The 19258-nt window shown below is 49.7% G+C and overlaps 1 protein-coding gene across 3 annotated transcripts in view; it reads left to right on the forward strand.

Annotated features, from left to right (window-relative positions):
- The first annotated feature begins 7010 nt into the window (after window positions 1-7010).
- Window positions 7011-19258, forward strand: part of ttc33 (tetratricopeptide repeat domain 33) — a 134679-nt gene continuing 122431 nt past the window's right edge. For 2 of the 3 annotated variants that reach the window (XM_072592972.1, XM_072592977.1), the window contains exons 1-2: window positions 7011-7085; window positions 18788-19003. In XM_072592972.1, coding sequence (XP_072449073.1) covers window positions 18789-19003 — 215 coding nt within the window. In that variant the 5' untranslated portion in view covers window positions 7011-7085; window position 18788. Of the gene's footprint in view, window positions 7086-15122; window positions 15234-18787; window positions 19004-19258 lie in introns of those variants that run through there. The other variant, XM_072592975.1, reaches the window with a different exon arrangement.

The following is a 19258-nucleotide window of genomic DNA, read 5'->3' on the forward strand; positions in this document are numbered from 1 at the left end:
CCTTGCTCTGTCTGGGACCGTTCTATGGTTGTAATGTTTTTGAAAAGGTAGAATCCCTACAGTGGGGAAATAGGCCGTTTGGCCCATCGAGTCCACCCCGACCCTCCAAAAACCTACCATGTCCCAGTAACACTCTTTCCCATGGCTAATCCACCTGACAGACACATCTTTGACCTGTGGGAGGAAACCTATGCAGACACGAATGTTCAAACTCTACACAGTCCCCTGAATGGAATTGAACCCTGGGTGCTGTGAGGCAGCAGTGTTAACCCCCGAGCCACTCTGCTGTCATGTTGTCACCTGTGTAGTGTGATTAGTTCATGAGCCAATTTGTATACAGCATGTTTTCTCAAAGAGTAATGTGCTGAAGGGATTGGTTGAGAGGCACATTGAACAGCACTCTGGAAGGTCTAAGTTCATAAGATATTGGACCAGAATTAGGCCATTCAGGCCCATTGAGGTAAAAACAATGACTGCAGATGCTTGGATGCTGCCTGAACTGCTGTGCTTTTCCAGCATCTCTAATCCAGAACCCATTTGGCCCATCGAGTCTGTTCCGCCATTTGATCATGGCTGATATGAGCCTCATCTCCATTTTCCTGCCTTCTCTCCATATTCCTTCAACCCATTACCAATTTAAAAAAATCTAACTCCTCCTTAAATGTACTCCCAGCATCCACTGCACTTTGGGGTAGGGAATCCCACAGATTCCCAACCCTTTGGGAGAAGTAGTTTCTCCTCAACTCTGTTTTAAATTTGCTACCCCTTATCCTAAGTCTATGACCTCTCCTCCAAGAATTCTCCATAAAAGGAAGCATCTGCTCCACATCTATTTTATCCACACCTTCTATCATCTTGAATACCTCAATTTGATCTCCCCTCATTCTTCTAAATTCCAGTGAGTATAGGCCTAAACTGTTCAGTCTCTCTTCATACGACACACCCCTCATCTCTGAGCTCAATCTAGTGAATCTCCTCTGAACTGTCTCCAATGCCACTGCACCAAAGGTGACCAAAACTGTGCACAATACTCCAGGTGCGGTCTAACCGATACCTTGTATAGTTGCAACAATACTTTCTTACCTTTATATTCTATTCCTTTAGCTATAAAAGCCAACAATTCCATTCACTTTATTATCTACTGCACCTGCATGCTAGTTTTCTGTGACTCATGAAGAGTACACCTAGATCCCTCTGCATTATAGTACCCCAAAGTATCTCCCCACTTGGGTCACCTTCCCAATGTTTCCACTAAAATGGCTGACCACCTGTACAGCAACTGGTGATGGTTACAAATGGTACATTGGCCTTCATTGCAAGTGGAATTGAGTACTGGAGCAGGGATTATGTACAGGTGAGACCACCCCTGAGATATTGTCTACAGTTTGGGTCTCCTTCTAGGAGGAAGGATGTTCTGGTAATGAAGGGAGGGCACTATCGGTTTACCAGGCGGATTCCTTGGGGTGGCAGGACTGAGGTGTGAAGAGAGACTTGGATCAGTTCGGACTATGATCCAGGGAGAGCTGGCTAATTGGGCTTGACACTTGGAGACAGAGGCTGGTGATAAGAGGGTTATTTTTTTCAGACTGATTGGGAGATGCCACTGTTGGACTGGGGTGGTCACCAGGTTATCGTCCAACAGGTTTATTTGGAAGCACTAGCTTTCGGAGCGGTGCTCCTTCAGGTGGTTTTTCAGACCGGAGGACCATTGACCAGCAGGTTCCACAGGGGGGCAGTGCTGAGCCTACTGTTTGTCATTTCTCTGAATGACTTGGATGAGAATAGAGAGAGTGTGGTTAGCAGGTTTGAGGGTGACAGTGTAGATGATCTAAGAGTGCTATGAGAATTTGCATCAGCTGGGTCACTGGGCTGAGGAATGGTAGATGCAGTTTAATGCAGAGTGTTGCCCTTTGGTAAGGCAGGGCTTCAAGTTAATGGTAGGGCCCTGGGGAGTGTTGCCGAACACAGAGACCTTGGGTTCACGTACATAGCTCCTTGCAAGTGGAGTCACAGAGAGACAGGGTAAACACAGGAAGGATGTTCGAATGAGCAGGGAGCCCAGAGCCAAGGAACAGCAGATTCACTCCCCTCCGAGGGAAGACATTCCTCCTCATCCCTGTCTTCAATGGGTGAGCCCTTATTCTGAGATGATTCCCTCTGGTCCTAGTCTCTCCCTCACAAGGGGGAACCACCTTCCCACATCTCCCCCTGTCACATCCCCTGAGAATCCTGTACGTTTCAGTAAGGTCACCTCTCATCCTTCGAAACCCCAATGAGCTCATGATCTTCAAATTGACACCATGAATTTTTTTTTTATATAGTGAAAGACAAGTGCACCAACCTTTACTCAATTCCACCAGGAAGAAAGGAAACAGTCGAGTGGCCAGTGACAAGCAGTGCCCTTCACAAAGGGGAGGGTAGGGACTAAATCAAAATAGAGTTGGAGGGGGAAATAATGCACTCCCTGCGGCACCCACCTCTCCCTGAACAACTCCAGGGTGTTGGTGGACACCGCGTGCTCCTTCTCCAAGGACACCCGGGCTCTAACGTAACCGCGGAAGAGGGGCAGGCAGTCGGCCCTCACGGCCCGCTGCCTGGACCTGTTGATGGCCAGTTTGGCCAGGCCCAGGAGCAGACCCACGAGGAGGTCTTCGGACCTGCCCTCCCTCCTCCGTACCGGGTGCCCGAAGATCAGGAGCTTCAGTGGGACTGAAGTGTAACCAGAAATAGAGAAGGAGGAGGTTCTTGAGAAAATCAAAAGGGGAATGCAAACGCCCACGCCCCACACAGGGGAACCTCGATTATCCAAACATGTTGGGCGGGCACTATTTCTTTCGGATAACAATTATTTGGTTAATCGATTAAATGTCTTTCCTCTGGGGCTCAGAGTTACTGAAGTCTACTCCCTGTTCAGGAGACTGCAGCAGCACACAGCGCGAGAGGCCCCGCACCCAATGCTGCCCCCTGACCTCAACACCGCCTGCCACCCAACCCCGTACACACCCACCCTCTCTCTGGGGCAGCTGGACTGGACACCAACAGAAAGACTGTAGCAGCTGCTTTGTGGAGTGAGTCTCCAAATAGTACACACACACACATGCACGCACACATACACACGCATGCACATACACACACATACATACACATACACACACACGCGCGTACACATATACACGCACACACACAAACACGCACACAGACACGCACACACAAACACACACACATACACACGTACACACACACACACGCACATGCACACGCACATATACACACACACATACACACACGCGCGCACGCACGCACACACAGACACAGGCGCACAGCAGCACACAGGGACACACACTGACACATGGACACCGACACACACACACAGCGACACATAGACACAGCGACACACAGACACGGGGACACACAACTTTTGACCGCAAATTTTTGACAGGTTCCACCTTTGCCCTGTACAGGGCAACTATCTGGGGAAGGGGGGGGGTATAGGGTACACCCCTCTGTAGAACTCCAGGGAGAGTGTGGGGAGAGAGAGGGGCGGGAGGTCAGTCATTTGGAGATGGTGCTGCCTGTTTAATCACTGTAAACAAAAGACACCTCACTGTTGGAAACATATCTTTGATGGAATGTTTCTATCGGGACCGTGAGATCTCCTTCAGATAGTCCTATTTTTGAATAATTGGTATTCAGATAATCGAGGTTCTTCTGTATATACGTGATCCACGGACTCCACAGCACCACAGAACAAGCAGCTGGGCTGGGAGTCCGTGAACCACCGCAATCTGCGGTTGCAGGGGACCGCTGCGTGCAGCACCCTCCACCCCAGATCCCCGAGAGAAAGGGGGAGGACTCCCGCGTAGAGAGCCCTCCACTGGGGGTCCCCACCGCCCGGTGGCAAATGGGCACGCCAAGGCGTGTCCGGACGGTGGATGAGGGAGAAGAGGTGGATGGTGTGCAGCAGCAGTCGATACAGGGCCTGCCTTTGTATATCCTTTAAGGGGACAAAATTAAAATTCCGGAGGCGGCTCAGGTTGTGGGGCACAGGCTCCCGCGGGAAGTACGGGACCTTGGGGCCAATGTGAAATTCCGTCCGGGCCGGGGTGAGCGCGGACGGGATCCCACCGCACACCTGAGCGTCCTCCAACTGGTGCACTACGTCGGGTCCGAGCATCGCCGTTTTAAGGCGTCGGATGGCGGCGGCCACGTACCGGACGTCTACCGCTGCCCTGCTCGCTATGTCCTGCGGCAGCGTCCAGCCCAGGCCCCCGGCACCCAGCACGTCCCTGACTCTGGTCACCCTCGCCGCCACGGCCCTCCCCTCCGACAGCCACTCGAACCCGCAAGTACGGAGGTGCGGATCCCTGACGACAGCCGCTACTCCAGCCGGAGGGTAGGCGCGACGCGATTCGACCATGTTCCAGACAGTGATCAGGTCCTGGTAAAAGACAGGCAGCACCTTGAGGGACGGGAACGCCGAGCCATGGTTCAGGTTAGACACCATCTTGGACGAGGAGGCTCAATGTAAAGGTATCGCTGCAAGGTCTGAAGGTGGAACAGCACGACCTGGGTGTGGACACACTCCAGCCACTGACCGCCCTCCAGCCACTGACCGCCCTCCAGCCACTGACCGCCCTCCAGCCACTGACCGCACTCCAGCTCCTGACTGCCCTCCAGCCACTGACCGCCCTCCAACCACTGACTGCCCCCCAGCCACTGACAACCCCCTAGCCACTGACCGCCCTCCAACCACAGACCGGCCCCTAACCACTGACCACCCTCCAACCACTGACCGCCCTCCAGCCACTGACCGCCCCCCAACCACTGACCACCCACCAACCACTGACCGGCCCCTAACCACTGACCACCCTCCAACCACTGACCGCCCTCCAGCCACTGACCACCCTCCAACCACTGACCGCCCTCCAGCCACTGACTCCCCTCCAGCCACTGACTGCCAACCAGCCACTGACCACCCTCCAGCCACTGACCGCCCCCCAACCACTGACCACCCTCCAACCACTGACCACCCTCCAGCCACTGACCACCCTCCAACCACTGACCGCCCTCCAGCCACTGACCACCCTCCAACCACTGACCACCCTCCAGCCACTGACTGCCCTCCGGCCACTGATCACCCGCCAGTCACTGACCGTCCTCCAGCCACTGATCACCCTCCAACCACTGACCGCCCTCCAGCTACTGACCACCCGCCAGCCACTGACCACCCGCCAGCCACTGACCACCCTCCAGCCACTGACTGCCCTCCAACCACTGACCGCCCTCCAGCTACTGACCGCCCTCCAGCCACTGACCGCCCTCCAGCCACTGACCGCCCTCCAGCTACTGACCGCCCTCCAGCCACTGATCGCCCTCCAACCACTGACCGCCCTCCAGCCACTGACCGCCCCCCAACCACTGACCACCCTCCAACCACTGACCGGCCCCTAACCACTGACCACCCTCCAACCACTGACCGCCCTCCAGCCACTGACCACCCTCCAACCACTGACCGCCCTCCAGCCACTGACTCCCCTCCAGCCACTGACTGCCAACCAGCCACTGACCACCCTCCAGCCACTGACCGCCCCCCAACCACTGACCACCCTCCAACCACTGACCACCCTCCAGCCACTGACCACCCTCCAACCACTGACCGCCCTCCAGCCACTGACCACCCTCCAACCACTGACCACCCTCCAGCCACTGACTGCCCTCCGGCCACTGATCACCCGCCAGTCACTGACCGTCCTCCAGCCACTGATCACCCTCCAACCACTGACCGCCCTCCAGCTACTGACCACCCGCCAGCCACTGACCACCCGCCAGCCACTGACCACCCTCCAGCCACTGACTGCCCTCCAACCACTGACCGCCCTCCAGCTACTGACCGCCCTCCAGCTACTGACCGCCCTCCAGCCACTGACCGCCCTCCAGCCACTGACCGCCCTCCAGCTACTGACCGCCCTCCAGCCACTGATCGCCCTCCAGCCACTGACCACCCTCCAGCCACTGACCGCACTCCAGCCACTGACCGCCCTCCAGCCACTGACCACCCTCCGGCCACTGATCGCCCTCCAGCCACTGACCGCCCTCCAGCTACTGACCACCCTCCAGCCACTGACCGCCCCCCAATCACTGACCACCCTCCAACTACTGACCGCCCTCCAGCCACTGACCGCCCTCCAGCCATTGATCGACCACCAGCCACTGACTGCCCTCCAGTTACTGACCACCCTCCAGCCACGGACTGCGCTCCATCTACTGACCGCTCTCCAGCCATTGAGTGCCCTCCATCTACTGACCGCCCACCAGCCACTGACTACCCACCAGCCACCCGCCCTCCAGCCTCTGATGGCCGTCCAGTCACTGACCACCCCCAACCACTGACCACCCTCCAGCCACTGACCACCCTCCAACTACTGATCACCCTCCAACCACTGACCGCCCTCCAGCTACTGACCACCCCCAACCACTGACCACCCTCCAGCCACTGACTGCCCTCTGGCCACTGATCGCCCTCCAGTCACTGACCACCCACCAGCCACTGACCGCCTCCTCAACCACTGACCACCGTCCGGCCACTGACCGCCTCCTCAACCACTGACCGCCTCCTCAACCACTGACCGTCCTCCAGCCACTGACCACCCTCCAGCCACTGACCACCCTCCGGCCACTGACCACCCTCCTCAATGGGGACGCTGCCTGAAGGAGTGAACCAACGCCCTCTGGCGGTCAACACCAAAACCAGGCCCAGAGAGGGAGGGGGGAGGGGGGGGGGGAGAGAGGGTAAAGGGGCGGAGACAATGACGGCGTGGACCAGTCGCCGTGGTAACGGCGGGCGAGTCACAGCGCATGCGCACAAAAGGCACACACTGAGACTGCGCCGGGTAGCCCCGCCCACCGGCACCATAGCAACGGGGCCTAGTGCAGGAGACAGCCTCCAGCTGAGTGAGGGCGAGCGGGGCGGAGCCACCGGCGGCAGAGGGAGAGGGGGAGAGGGGGAGGGACACGGGCCGGGGGGGGGGGGGGATGGTGTAAACACCAGAGAGAGAGAGAGACCCCCCCGCAACAACCACCAACAGGTAAGGGGCAAATAATCATCAATCAGGGGCCGGGGGGGGGAGTGTGATCAATAATAGAGAGAGTTCACCGGGGGGGGGGGGGGGGGGTGATCAATAATAGAGAGAGTTCACCGGGGGGGGGGGGGGGGGGGAGTGATCAATAATAGAGAGAGTTCACCTGGGGGGGGGGGGGGGTGATCAATAATAGAGAGAGTTCACCGGGGGGGGGGGGGGGGGAGTGATCAATAATAGAGAGAGTTCACCGGGGGGGGGGGGGGGGTGATCAATAATAGAGAGAGTTCACCTGGGGGGGGGGGGGGGGGAGTGATCAATAATAGAGAGAGTTCACCGGGGGGGGGGGGGGGGAGTGATCAATAATAGAGAGAGTTCACCGGGGGGGGGGGGGGGGAGTGATCAATAATAGAGAGAGTTCACCTGGGGGGGGGGGGGGTGATCAATAATAGAGAGAGTTCACCGGGGGGGGGGGGGGGGGGAAGTGATCAATAATAGAGAGAGTTCACCTGGGGGGGGGGGGGGGGAGTGATCAATAATAGAGAGAGTTCACCTGGGGGGGGGGGGGGGGAGTGATCAATAATAGAGAGAGTTCACCGGGGGGGGTGGGGGGTGTGATCAATAATAGAGAGAGTTCACCTGGGGGGGGGGGGGAGTGATCAATAATAGAGAGAGTTCACCTGGGGGGGGGGGGGGAGTGATCAATAATAGAGAGAGTTCACCTGGGGGGGGGGGGGGAGTGATCAATAATAGAGAGAGTTCACCTGGGGGGGGGGGGGGTGTGATCAATAATAGAGAGAGTTCACCTGGGGGGGGGGGGGGAGTGATCAATAATAGAGAGAGTTCACCGGGGGGGGGGGGGGTGTGATCAATAATAGAGAGAGTTCACCGGGGGGGGGGGGGGAGTGATCAATAATAGAGAGAGTTCACCGGGGGGGGGGGGGGTGTGATCAATAATAGAGAGAGTTCACCGGGGGGGGAGGGGGGGGTGATCAATAATAGAGAGAGTTCACCGGGGGGGGGGGGGGGGGGAGTGATCAATAATAGAGAGAGTTCACCGGGGGGGGGGGGGGGGGAGTGATCAATAATAGAGAGAGTTCACCGGGGGGGGGGGGGGGAGTGATCAATAATAGAGAGAGTTCACCGGGGGGCGGGGGGAGTGTGATCAATAATAGAGAGAGTTCACCGGGAGGCGGGGGGGGAGTGATCAATAATAGAGAGAGTTCACCGGGGGGGGGGGGGGGGGGGGGGGAGTGATCAATAATAGAGAGAGTTCACCGGGGGGGGGGGGGGGGGGGGGAGTGATCAATAATAGAGAGAGTTCACCGGGGGGCGGGGGGAGTGTGATCAATAATAGAGAGAGTTCACCGGGGGTGGGGGGGGGGGTCTGATTAATAATAGAGAGAGTTTGATCAACATTAGTGAGCGTTCACTGTGTGTGGTGCGATCCTGATCATTGATCGGGAGAATTCACTGGGTGGGTCGTGATCAATAGTGTAGAGTATACCCATGGTGAACTGTCTAGTATTGGTCATCGTGCCACATTAATCCTATTATGAGATATCTCTATTTTTGATTATTAAGAAATATTATTGCCTGGTGAACTATGCATCATAATTATTAATGAACAGAATTCCAGCTCAACATACCCACCTGAAATTGGAAATAATTAATTGTTAACCAAAATAATTCACAGTGGGAATTATGTATAATAATGAACATAAGTGATTTGCAGCATTCTCTGTAATTTCTCATTGGCAACGATATAATATTTATTAATGAACAGAATGAGAATTCACTACGTTAGCCAAAAACAGGTACATAATTCACTCTGAGGCTAAAGTGCAATAATTTAAGAATACCAAGGATTCAATGCATTATCTGTAACTAATTCACCACTGGAAAAAATGTAATCATTTTGCAAATAGGTCACAATACAGTGTTAATAAAAGTATATGAACATAGAACAGTACAGCACAGAACAGGCCCTTCAGCCCACGATGTTGTGCCGACCACTGATCCTCATGTATGCACCCTCACATTTCTGTGACCATATGTATGTCAAGGAGTCTCTTAAATATCCTGAATGACCTTGCCTCCACAACTGCTGCTGGCAACGCATTCCATGCTCTCACAACTCTCTGTGTAAAGAACCCGCCTCTGACATCCCCCTCTATACTTTCCTCCAACCAGCTTAAAACTATGACCCCTTGTGTTAGTCATTTCTGCCCTGGGATATAGTCTCTGGCTATCGACTCTATCTATGCCTCTCATTACCTTGTATACCTCAATTAGGTGCCCTCTTCTCTTCCTTTTCTCCAATGAAAAAAGTCCGAGCTCAGTCAACCTCTCCTTATAAGATAAGCCCTCCAGTCCAGGCAGCATCCTGGTAAACCTCCTCTGAACCCTCTCCAAAGCATCCACATCTTTCTTATAATAGGGCGACCAGAACTGGACGCAGTATTCCAAGTGCGGTCTAACCAAAGTTTTATAGAGCTGCAACAAGATCTCACGACTCTTAAACTCAATCCCCCTGTTAATGAAAGCCAAAATACCATATACTTTCTTAACAACCCTGTCCACTTGGGTGGCCATTTTAAGGGATCTATGTACCTGCACCCCAAGATCCCTCTGTTCCTCCACACTACCAAGAATCCTATCCTTAATCCTGCACTCACCTTTCAAATTTGACCTTCCAAAATGCATCACCTCGCATTTATCCAGGTTGAACTCCATCTGCCACCTCTCAGCCCATCTCTGCATCCTGTCAATGTCCCGCTGCAGCCTACAACAGCCCCCTATACTGTCAACGACACCGCCAACCTTTGTGTCATCTGCAAACTTGCTGACCCATCTTTCAATCCCCTCATCCAAGTCATTAATAAAAATTACAAACAGTAGAGGCCCAAGGACAGAGCCCTGTGGAACACCACTCACCACAGACTTCCAGGAAGAATATTTTCTTTCTACTACCACTCGCTGTCTTCTGTTGGCCAGCCAATTCTGTATCCAGACATCTAAGATCCCCCGACCTTCTGAATGAGTCTACCATGGGGAACCTTATCAAAGTCTTATGTAAAGTCATAATCATCCCAAGGGCCATATTACAGAGAGAGGTGGAGAGAGAGAGAGAGAGAGGGAGAGAGTGAGTGTGGGAGAGAGGACTGGTGGTGGTTTAACCTGAGTGACATCCCACCTCAGGTCAGAGGAGAGGTTGAGAAAGTTGGACTTCAGCCAGTGCTGGGTTCATATTAGGAATGATATAATATTTATGTAAATGACATTATTCAAACTAACAATTGGAATTATGGTGTAATAATTATACAAGTAATTGAGTAAAAGATATGGAAGGATTCAATCATCCTTTAACATATTGAATGACAGGGCAGACTCTAGGACTGAGTGGCTTATTTCTGATGCTGATTCACAAGTTCATACGTGGAAATCATTCTCAATAGGCATTAGAAGTTATAAATTCCAATATTAATGATCTATATTCTGGATCAGTTGGGGAACCGGGGATTACAGGACAGGTTAGGGAAGAGGAATGCTGAATCAGCCACGTTCCTATTGAATGTTGGAACTGGCTCAAGGGGCTGAATAGCCTCCTCCCGTTCTGTTTCTTCTGGTTTGTATATAAATCATTCTCAATAACAGTCATAAATTATTAGTGATAACGACTATATAATAATTCATGACAATAATTTACAATATTAATTTAAATGGGATGAGATTGATTTAGACTATTTGGTTTGCATGGATGAGTTGGACCAAAGTGTCTGTTTCCATGCTGTCCAGTTCTAAGTCTCTATAATTAATTTAATGATTATGTCTCATAATAATTCGCAACAACTCTATAACAGCATGGACATTATAAATAAATAATATGTAGCTGTCACATGAGATTAAGAGAAGTTTTACAATCTGGCAATGGGTCTAACATTTTAATTTGTACTTTATGTTATAGTTCATGTGTAACATGTTACAGCATTTAACCTGTTTTTAAATGCATACCTTCTAGCATTAGTTGTGATTTATGTTATTAATTTTCTCAGTGATGTTTAGTGAGAGACTGGCATTAGTTCTATGCAGAGAGCTGCAGGAATGGCTTCTGATAGGATGTTGAGTCTGAGTGGAAGTTTGATGGTGGTTCCCTTGCTCTCTGCACCAGTTCGCTTGTTCACTGTGTGAAGTCCACTCCAAAAACAGTGCCCATTGTGGCAGCTCAGTGAGGACGGCTGAATGATCTTGTTTGTTGTGATCCCAGAGTGATACATGCTGCTTGAGGGACTCAGTTGTGTCTGGATAACATCCTTTCATGCACTTGTTATATCCAGACTTGACTATTCGAAAGCTCTGTGGCTGCTCTCCAACACCTGCTACCTTGTGTAAACTTGAGCCCATTGAAAACTCTTCTGCTCTGACTATGTTTCCACCAAACTACTGTGTCTCTTGGAAAGCAGTTTGGTAGTAAAATAATCACCCTTGTTTTCAGATTCTTCCATGACGCCTGTGTAGTCTCTTCTGGCTCTACAATCCTCTGAGATGGGAAAAGAAAGTTTCCACAAGAGAAAAATAATTGTCCATGGTTATCTAACGGGGTTAGCGATGGTATTGAATTGATATAGAGACTGCGACAACACAACAGTAGGACAGAAAAGTTTTGAAAACAAATAAAGGGTAACTTAAAGTGGGAGAAGTTGCTAACAAGAAATATATAATTCAGGCAGTAAAAATAATCAATGACAGGAGTGTTCTGGTGCAGAAGGACGCCTTTCGTTATGTTTATACCAGCTCTTCAAACAAAACTTCCTGCCAATTTCCTTCATCTCCCAAGTAGCCTTATCCATTTTTTCTATCCAAATGTACAATGCCCTCAATTGAACCTGCCTCCACCATATTTCTAGGCAGTGCAAGCCAGACCCTAACTTCGCTCTGTGAAAAATATTTTTTTCTCACATTCCCCCTTGCTTCTTTTACAAAACACTTTTAAGTTTATGCCCTTTTGTTGTTTCTTTCACAAGTGGGGACAGTTCCCATTCTGCTCATTTCAGCCCCTTCATGATTTCGTAAACTTCTGTCAAATCTTCTCTCAGACTTAAAGAGAACAAAGAACAGTATAGCACAGGAATTGGCCCTTCAGCCCACCAAGCCTGTGCCAATTCCCTCTCCTTATTTAGACCCATGACCTATTGCTGGTACACAGCTTCTATCATTCCAATTGCCTTAAATGTTGCAAACTGCTTGTGTTCACCACCTACTGGCAGTGTATTCCAGACACCCCACCCTCACCCCACACTTCTTTAAACTTTCCCCCTCTCACCTTGAATCTGTGTCCTCTTGTAATTGACCTTTCCACCCTGGGAAAAAGCCTCTGACTATTCACCCTGTCTATGCCTCTCTTAATTTTGTAGACCTCTGTCAGGTCATCCCTCCGTCTCTGTCTTTCTGGTGAAAACAATCTGAGTTTATCCAACTCCTCCTCATCCCTAAAACCCTTTAGATCAGGCAACATCCTGGGAAACCTTCTCTGTGTCCTCTTGAAAACACCCACAACCCATCTGGTAGTGTGGAGACCAGAACTGCATGCTGTATTCCAAATATGACCTAACTGAAGTTGTATACAGCTGTAATATAACTTGCCAACTTTTATATTTGATGCCCTGGCCGATGTGAATAAATTCTGTTTCATAGTATCTTCTTAAACAGCCTCCCCACCACTGACATCAGGCTCACTTGCCAGTAAATATGTGGATTATCTCTATTTCCCTTCTTAAACCAAGGAACAACATTGGCCACTCTGCAGTCTTCTGGAACCTCGCCTGAGGCCAAAGAGCACGCAGAGCTATCTGTTAAGGCCTCATTTGCCTTGGGATAGATTCCATCTGGCCCTGGGTACCTGTCTGCCTTAATGCATTTCAAGACACCAAACGCTTCCTCCTTCATTACGTTGACCTTGCCCGAGAGTACTCGCACACCTTTCCCTAACCTCAGCATCACTCATGTCCCTCTCTTTGGTGAGTACCAAAGGAAAGTAAGTACTCATTAAGGATCTCACTCATTTCCTCTGGCTCCACACATAACCTCCCTCCTTTATCCTTGAGTGGGTCTACTCTTTCCCTAGCTTCCCTCTTACTCCTAATATATGTAGAAAATGCCTTGGGATTCTCCTTAACCCTGCTGGCCAAGGATATGTCATAGCCCCTTTTAGCCCTCCTAACTACCCAGTTAAGCTCCTTCATACTTTCTCTATTTCTTCACTCTCAAGAGAACGCTCCCATTTTTTTTTCAATTTGTGCTTGTACTTGAAGTTTCATATCGCTGGCATCTGTACTCTCTCCAATCCATCTGTACTCTCTCTAATCCATCTGTACTCTCTCTAATCCATTGATATTGTCCTATGTTGTGACATCTACAACTGTACACAGTGTGCCAGCTGAGGTTTCATAAGTGTCTTCTTCAAGCTCAACATCATCCCATTGCTCTTGCAATCTGTAATAATATCTGAATAAAGCTGAGGACACTGTACTTTATTAACTGCTCCCTTCATCTGTCCTGCTACCTTCAATAATCTGTGCACGTATACATCCAGCTCCCTTGGCTCCTGCTTCCCCTTTAGAATCATACTCACTGTTTAATAGTGTCTGAGTATTCTTCCTACGAAACCTCACATTTGCCTGCATTGAGCCTCAGCTGCCACCTCTCTACCCATTCTGCTAACGTGTCAATGTCCTTTTGGAGTACTACACTGTTCTCCTCACAGTTTACAATCCTTCCATGTTTGATGTCAGCTGCAAACTTGGAAATTTTCTACTGCATACCAAGATTCAGATCTTGGGGAACTCCATTACCAATCCTCCATCAGCCCAAAGAATACCTATCGATGATTACTGTGTTACCTAACACTCAAACAATTCTATATCCACTTTGCTACCGTCCCTTTCATTCCATGACCTATAGTGTTCCTCACAAATTTGATGAAAGGCCACTGTAAGCAACACATTCCAGAAGCAGAAGGAGGCAATGCTGGCCCACAACCCAGCGCTGTCACTTAATACAATCATGGCTGATCTCATTTCAGCCTCACCTCCACTTTCTGCCTGCTCTCCATCACCCTTCAACCCATTACTAATGAAAATTGATCTCCTCCTCAAATTTATTCACTGTCCACTGCACTCAGGGCTAGTGAAATCTGCAGATTGCTGACCCTTGAGAGAAGTAATTTCTCTCAAGCACCTTGGAATGCTTTATTAGGTTAAAAGTGCTATATATTTATAAGTTATTGTTAGGTGCCTGGCCCTTTTACAAAAAACACAATTGTGTGTTGGACACAGTCGGTGCTGTTGCTGATGGAATCGGTCTGGGTTAGTTACTTTACAGAAGACTGGCCTTTGAACAAGAACCCGTTTGTTTGTTCCTTGGTTTGGGTGCCCAGTATGGATCTTCACTTTCCACCAGTGGCTGTTAACTACCCCTTAAACCAGACAAAGCAGGATTGGGAGAAATTTAATGAGAAATGCCATTTCATCACCCTGGCCATGGAACTATAGGAGTTCTGACTAACATCAGTCATTGTTACTGTTATACAACATGAAGTCACACAGTATTGGGGTGAGCTGACAAGATGGATACAGAATTGGCTGGGTGGCACGGTGGCACAGTGGTTAGCACTGCTATCTCACGGCGCCAGAGACCCGGGTTCAATTCCAGCCTCGGGTGACTGACTGTGTGGAGTTTGCACATTCTCCCCGTGTCTGTGTGGGTTTCCTCCGGGTGCTCTGGTTTCCTCCCACAGTCCAAAGATGGGCAGGTCAGGTGAATTGGCCTTGCTAAGTTGCCCATAGTGTTAGGTGAAGGGGTAAATGTAGGGGAATGGGTCTGGGTGGGTTGTGCTTCGGCGGGTCGGTGTGGACTTGTTGGGCTGAAGGGCCTGTTTCCACACTGTAATGTAATCTAATCTAATCATAGGATACAGAAGGAAGTGGTGGGAGGATGCTTTTTGGAATGGAGGGTTGTGACTTGTGATTCGTACTGGGACCTCTGCTGTTCATGCTCTACATAAACGACTTGGAGGAAAACGTGGCTGGTCTAATTATTACGTTTGTGGACGATACAAAGATCGCTGGAGTTGTGGATAGTGAGGAGGATTGTCAGAAGGTACAGCAGCATATGATCACTTGGAGGCGCGGGCAGTATCATGGCAAATGGTGTTTCATCTGGACAAATGTGAGGTGATGCATTTTGAAAGGTCAAGTACAGGTGGAAATTATGCAGTGAATGGCAGAACCCTTCGGAGGATTGATATGCAGAGGAATCTGCGTGTGCAAGGCCATAGATCACTGACAGTGGCAGCGCAGGTAGAAAAGGTACAGGTAGTCCTTCTTAATGTAATGGTTGCATTATTGTGGTTTAGAAACAGTGCTTAAAATTGTATTACAGCCAACACATGCTTTAAAAGTTTTAAAAGACATTTTAGAAACAGTGTCCCCAATGTGTCAATCATGTTACAATGAATTTGTGTTAACGAAACGCATGTTATAGCAGAACGACCTATAGCAAAAAAGGCCTATGGCATGTTTGCGTTCATTGGAGTGGGTATTAAGGATAGATGAGTTGTGGTGCAGCTTTACAGAACCTTAGTTAGGCCAAACGTGGAATATTGCGTACAGTTCTGGTCACCAGACTACCAGACAGATGTAAATGCTTTGGAGAGGGTACAGAAAAGGTTTACCAGGATGTTGCCTGGTGTGGGGGATGTTAGCGACAAAGGAAGGTTGGATAGACTGGGTTTGTTTTCACTGGAACGCAGGAGGTCAAGGGGTGACCTGACAGAAGTTAATAAGATTGTGAATGGCAAGGATAGGCTGGAATGTATGCTGGAATGTATGAGGCTTTTTCCCCAGGGTGAGGGGTAAATTACTAGGGGACACAGGTTCAAGGTAATGTTTGAAAGAGATATGGTGAGTTCCTGGAACTGTCAGAGGAGGTGGTGGAAGCAGACACAATAGCAGCATTCCACAAATACCTGGACAAACAGGAATAGAAAGGGAATACAGGGATATCGATCCTGTACGTGAAGGCAGATTTACAATGGAAGGGCAAAATGTTGATGCAGGTTTGAAGGGCAGGACAGAGTCGAGAGAGCTTTACTTTTAGTTTAAAAGAGTAGAGGAAGCTTTACTTTGCATCTAATCCCATGCTATCTCTGTCTTTGAAGTGTTTTGTAGCAACCTAACAATGTGGAAACAGGCCATTCAGCCCATTGAGTCCACACCAACCCTCCAAAGAGTATCCCACCCAGACCCACGTCCCCTACCCTATCCCTGTAATCCAGCATTTCCCAAGACTAATTCATCTAGCCTGCACATCCCTGGACACCATGGGCAATTTCCCATGGCCAGTCCACCTTAACCCGCACATCTTTGGACTGTGGGAGGAAACTGGAGCACACGGAGGAAACCCACGCAGACATGGGGAGAATGTACAAACACCACACAGACAGTCGGCCGAGGCTAGAATCGAACCCTCTGAGCCACTGTGCTGCCCCACGGTTTGTGTGTTTGAGTGTTTGATAGGGATGGTGTCAAGGAGTCTCTACGTTCTGTTTAATTTTAGTTTAAAACAAGTAGGGGAGGCTTTACTTTCATATTAAAATAATAGAGGGAATTTACTTCCTGTTTACTTCTAGTGTAAAAGAGTAGAGGAAGCTTCACTCTGCCTCGAACCCTGTGCTGTACTGGGCTTGGGATTTTAAAAATTAATTTATGAGGTATTGGTGCCACTGACTTCCTCATTGACCGTGTGAAGGTGATGTTGAATTGCCTTTTTGAACTGCTGCAGTCCTTGGTGTTTACAAAAGGCTGCACTGGATAATTATCCTGTGATTAGATGTTAAATAGTTGTAGCTTTTTCTGATGGTATTGGCACGTCCTGCTGAAACACCATTGACCTGAAACAGGAAATGTGTTTCCTTCTCCATCAGTGCTGCCAGATCTGCTGAGCGTTCCACTGTTTACTCCATTGTTTGTCTTGTATTCTGTCAAGTCTGAAATCCTGAGAAATATTCAGTGACAGGGTATTCTGCTGCAGTTATTCCTACTTTGTCCCTGCTCCATTTCTCCAGGTTGAAGTTGAGAATGTGCAGTTTGCTCTTTTGACAAGGACATGCATAGGTCTGAGAGAATGGTGTTTTGTAACTATACAAACGCTGGTGCAGCCACACTTGGAATATTGTGTACAGTTCTGGTCCCCATATTTCGGGAAGGATATGGAAGCATTGGAAAAGGTGCAGAGGAGATTTACCAGGATGTTGTCTGGTCTGGAGGGGAGGTCTTATGAGGAAAGGCTGAGAGACTTGGGTCTGTTCTCATTGGAGAGAAGAAGGCTAAGGGGGGATTTGATAGAGACATACAAGATGATCAGAGGATTAGATAGGGTAGACAGTGAAAGACTTTTTCCTAGGATGATGACATCAGCTTGTACGAGGGGGCATAACTACAAATTGAGGGGTGATAGATTTAATACAGATGTCAGAGGCAGGTCCTTTACGCAGAGAGTGGTTAGGATGTGGAATGCACTACCTGTTAATGTAATCAACTCAGCCACATCAGGGAGACTTAAACAATCCTTAGATAAGCACATGGATGATTTTGGGATAGTGTAGGGGGACAAGTTGAGAATAGTTCATAGGTCGGCACAACATCGAGGGCTGAAGGGCCTGTTCTGCTCTGTATTGTTCAATGTTCTATTCCGCAATAATTGAGATACCCATGCTGTCTGATTATTTCCCACTCTCCCTCCCTGTCTCTCTCTCTCTCTGTAAATGTTGACATACTGCTTCATTGTTTTGTTTGGAACTGTTGCTTTCGCTGTCTCCTTCTTCTCCTTTTCCTTTGCTGTACCTTCACTGCCTCTGTATCTTGACCTCCTCTTTTTTCACTTGGTGTCTTTATGACTCTCCCTTCCTCTGTCTACTCTCCCATCTCCTCACTGCAAGCTGCTCTTTTCCTTCTTTGCCTGTCTCCTTGGTTGCACTTCCTTATCATTCTACCTCTGTCTCTGATTCTCTGTCTCTCTCTCTCTCTCACCCCCTGCCTCTGCCTGTGTATCTCTATCTGTGTGAGACCTGTGTGTTTCTTTCTTGTGCTGTCTGTCTCTCTTTCTGTGTAGCACTCTGTGTCTATCTGTTTCCCTCTTTCTGTCTGCCTGTCTCTCTGACTGTCTCCATCCATCTGTCTTTCTCTCTCTCTCCCTCCTACACTGTGTCTCTCACGTGCTGTCTCTCTCACTGTCTGTCTCTTCTCTCTCTCACACACACACACACACAATCTGTGTTTCTGTCACTGTCTCACTTGCTGTGTATATCTCTCTTACTCTGTCTCTCTTTATGCCTTCTGCTCCCTGCATTAAATGCTCACTCTCTACATCCCACTTTCTCACTTTCCATACCCCACACTCCCTCGCTGTGTCTCTCACTCCCTGTGCCTTTCTTATGCCCTGTTCTCTTGCTGAATCCCTCTCCCTGTCAAACTCTCTTGTATTGTCTGTCTTGTTCTCCCCTTGCTCTCTCACACTCACTAACTCCTGCTTCTGCTTGCTTTTACTCTCTTGCTTGCTCCCGCTGTTGCATTTGCTTTCATTCTCTGTCCCCCTCGCTGACTTGGTGATGCTGATTCTCTCTCCTTCTTGCTCCTGCTGTCTCACTTATACAGGATGACATCTTTTGGCTGGAAGCGGAAGGCTGGGGAGAAAGTGTCAAAGGTTGCCTCTCAGAACTTCGAAGCAGCAGCTGTGGATGACAGGCTGGTTGATGCTGATGTGGATTGGTTGCATGTGACCAAGAGGCAGCGCAAGGCCTTGCTGGAAGATTGCACAGTAAAGAGCAAGAGACTGAAGGACGAGGGCATCTTCCTGTCCGAGAGTGGAAGGTGAGCTTGGGAGAGCTTGACAACTTCTGGCTTCTGAGCCAGACTGCTCTTTGCTCAGTGAAGCCCTGTCACTGGCCCCACACTCCAGGGAGTAGTCGAGTTTTTCTGATGGTCTGGTCAGCAATGTGGGTTTGGGAGTGAGAAAGTGGGAGTGAAGTTTCAGTTTGTGCTTTTGTAGGACCTGGGTACGGTTGGCTAGACCAACAGTTAGTGGCTACCTCTATTTGGGGAAATCAGCTTGGTGAAGGAGTGGTC

The sequence above is a fragment of the Chiloscyllium punctatum genome, chromosome 2, assembly GCF_047496795.1.
Source record: "Chiloscyllium punctatum isolate Juve2018m chromosome 2, sChiPun1.3, whole genome shotgun sequence".
NCBI classification, from domain to species: Eukaryota; Metazoa; Chordata; class Chondrichthyes; order Orectolobiformes; family Hemiscylliidae; genus Chiloscyllium; species Chiloscyllium punctatum.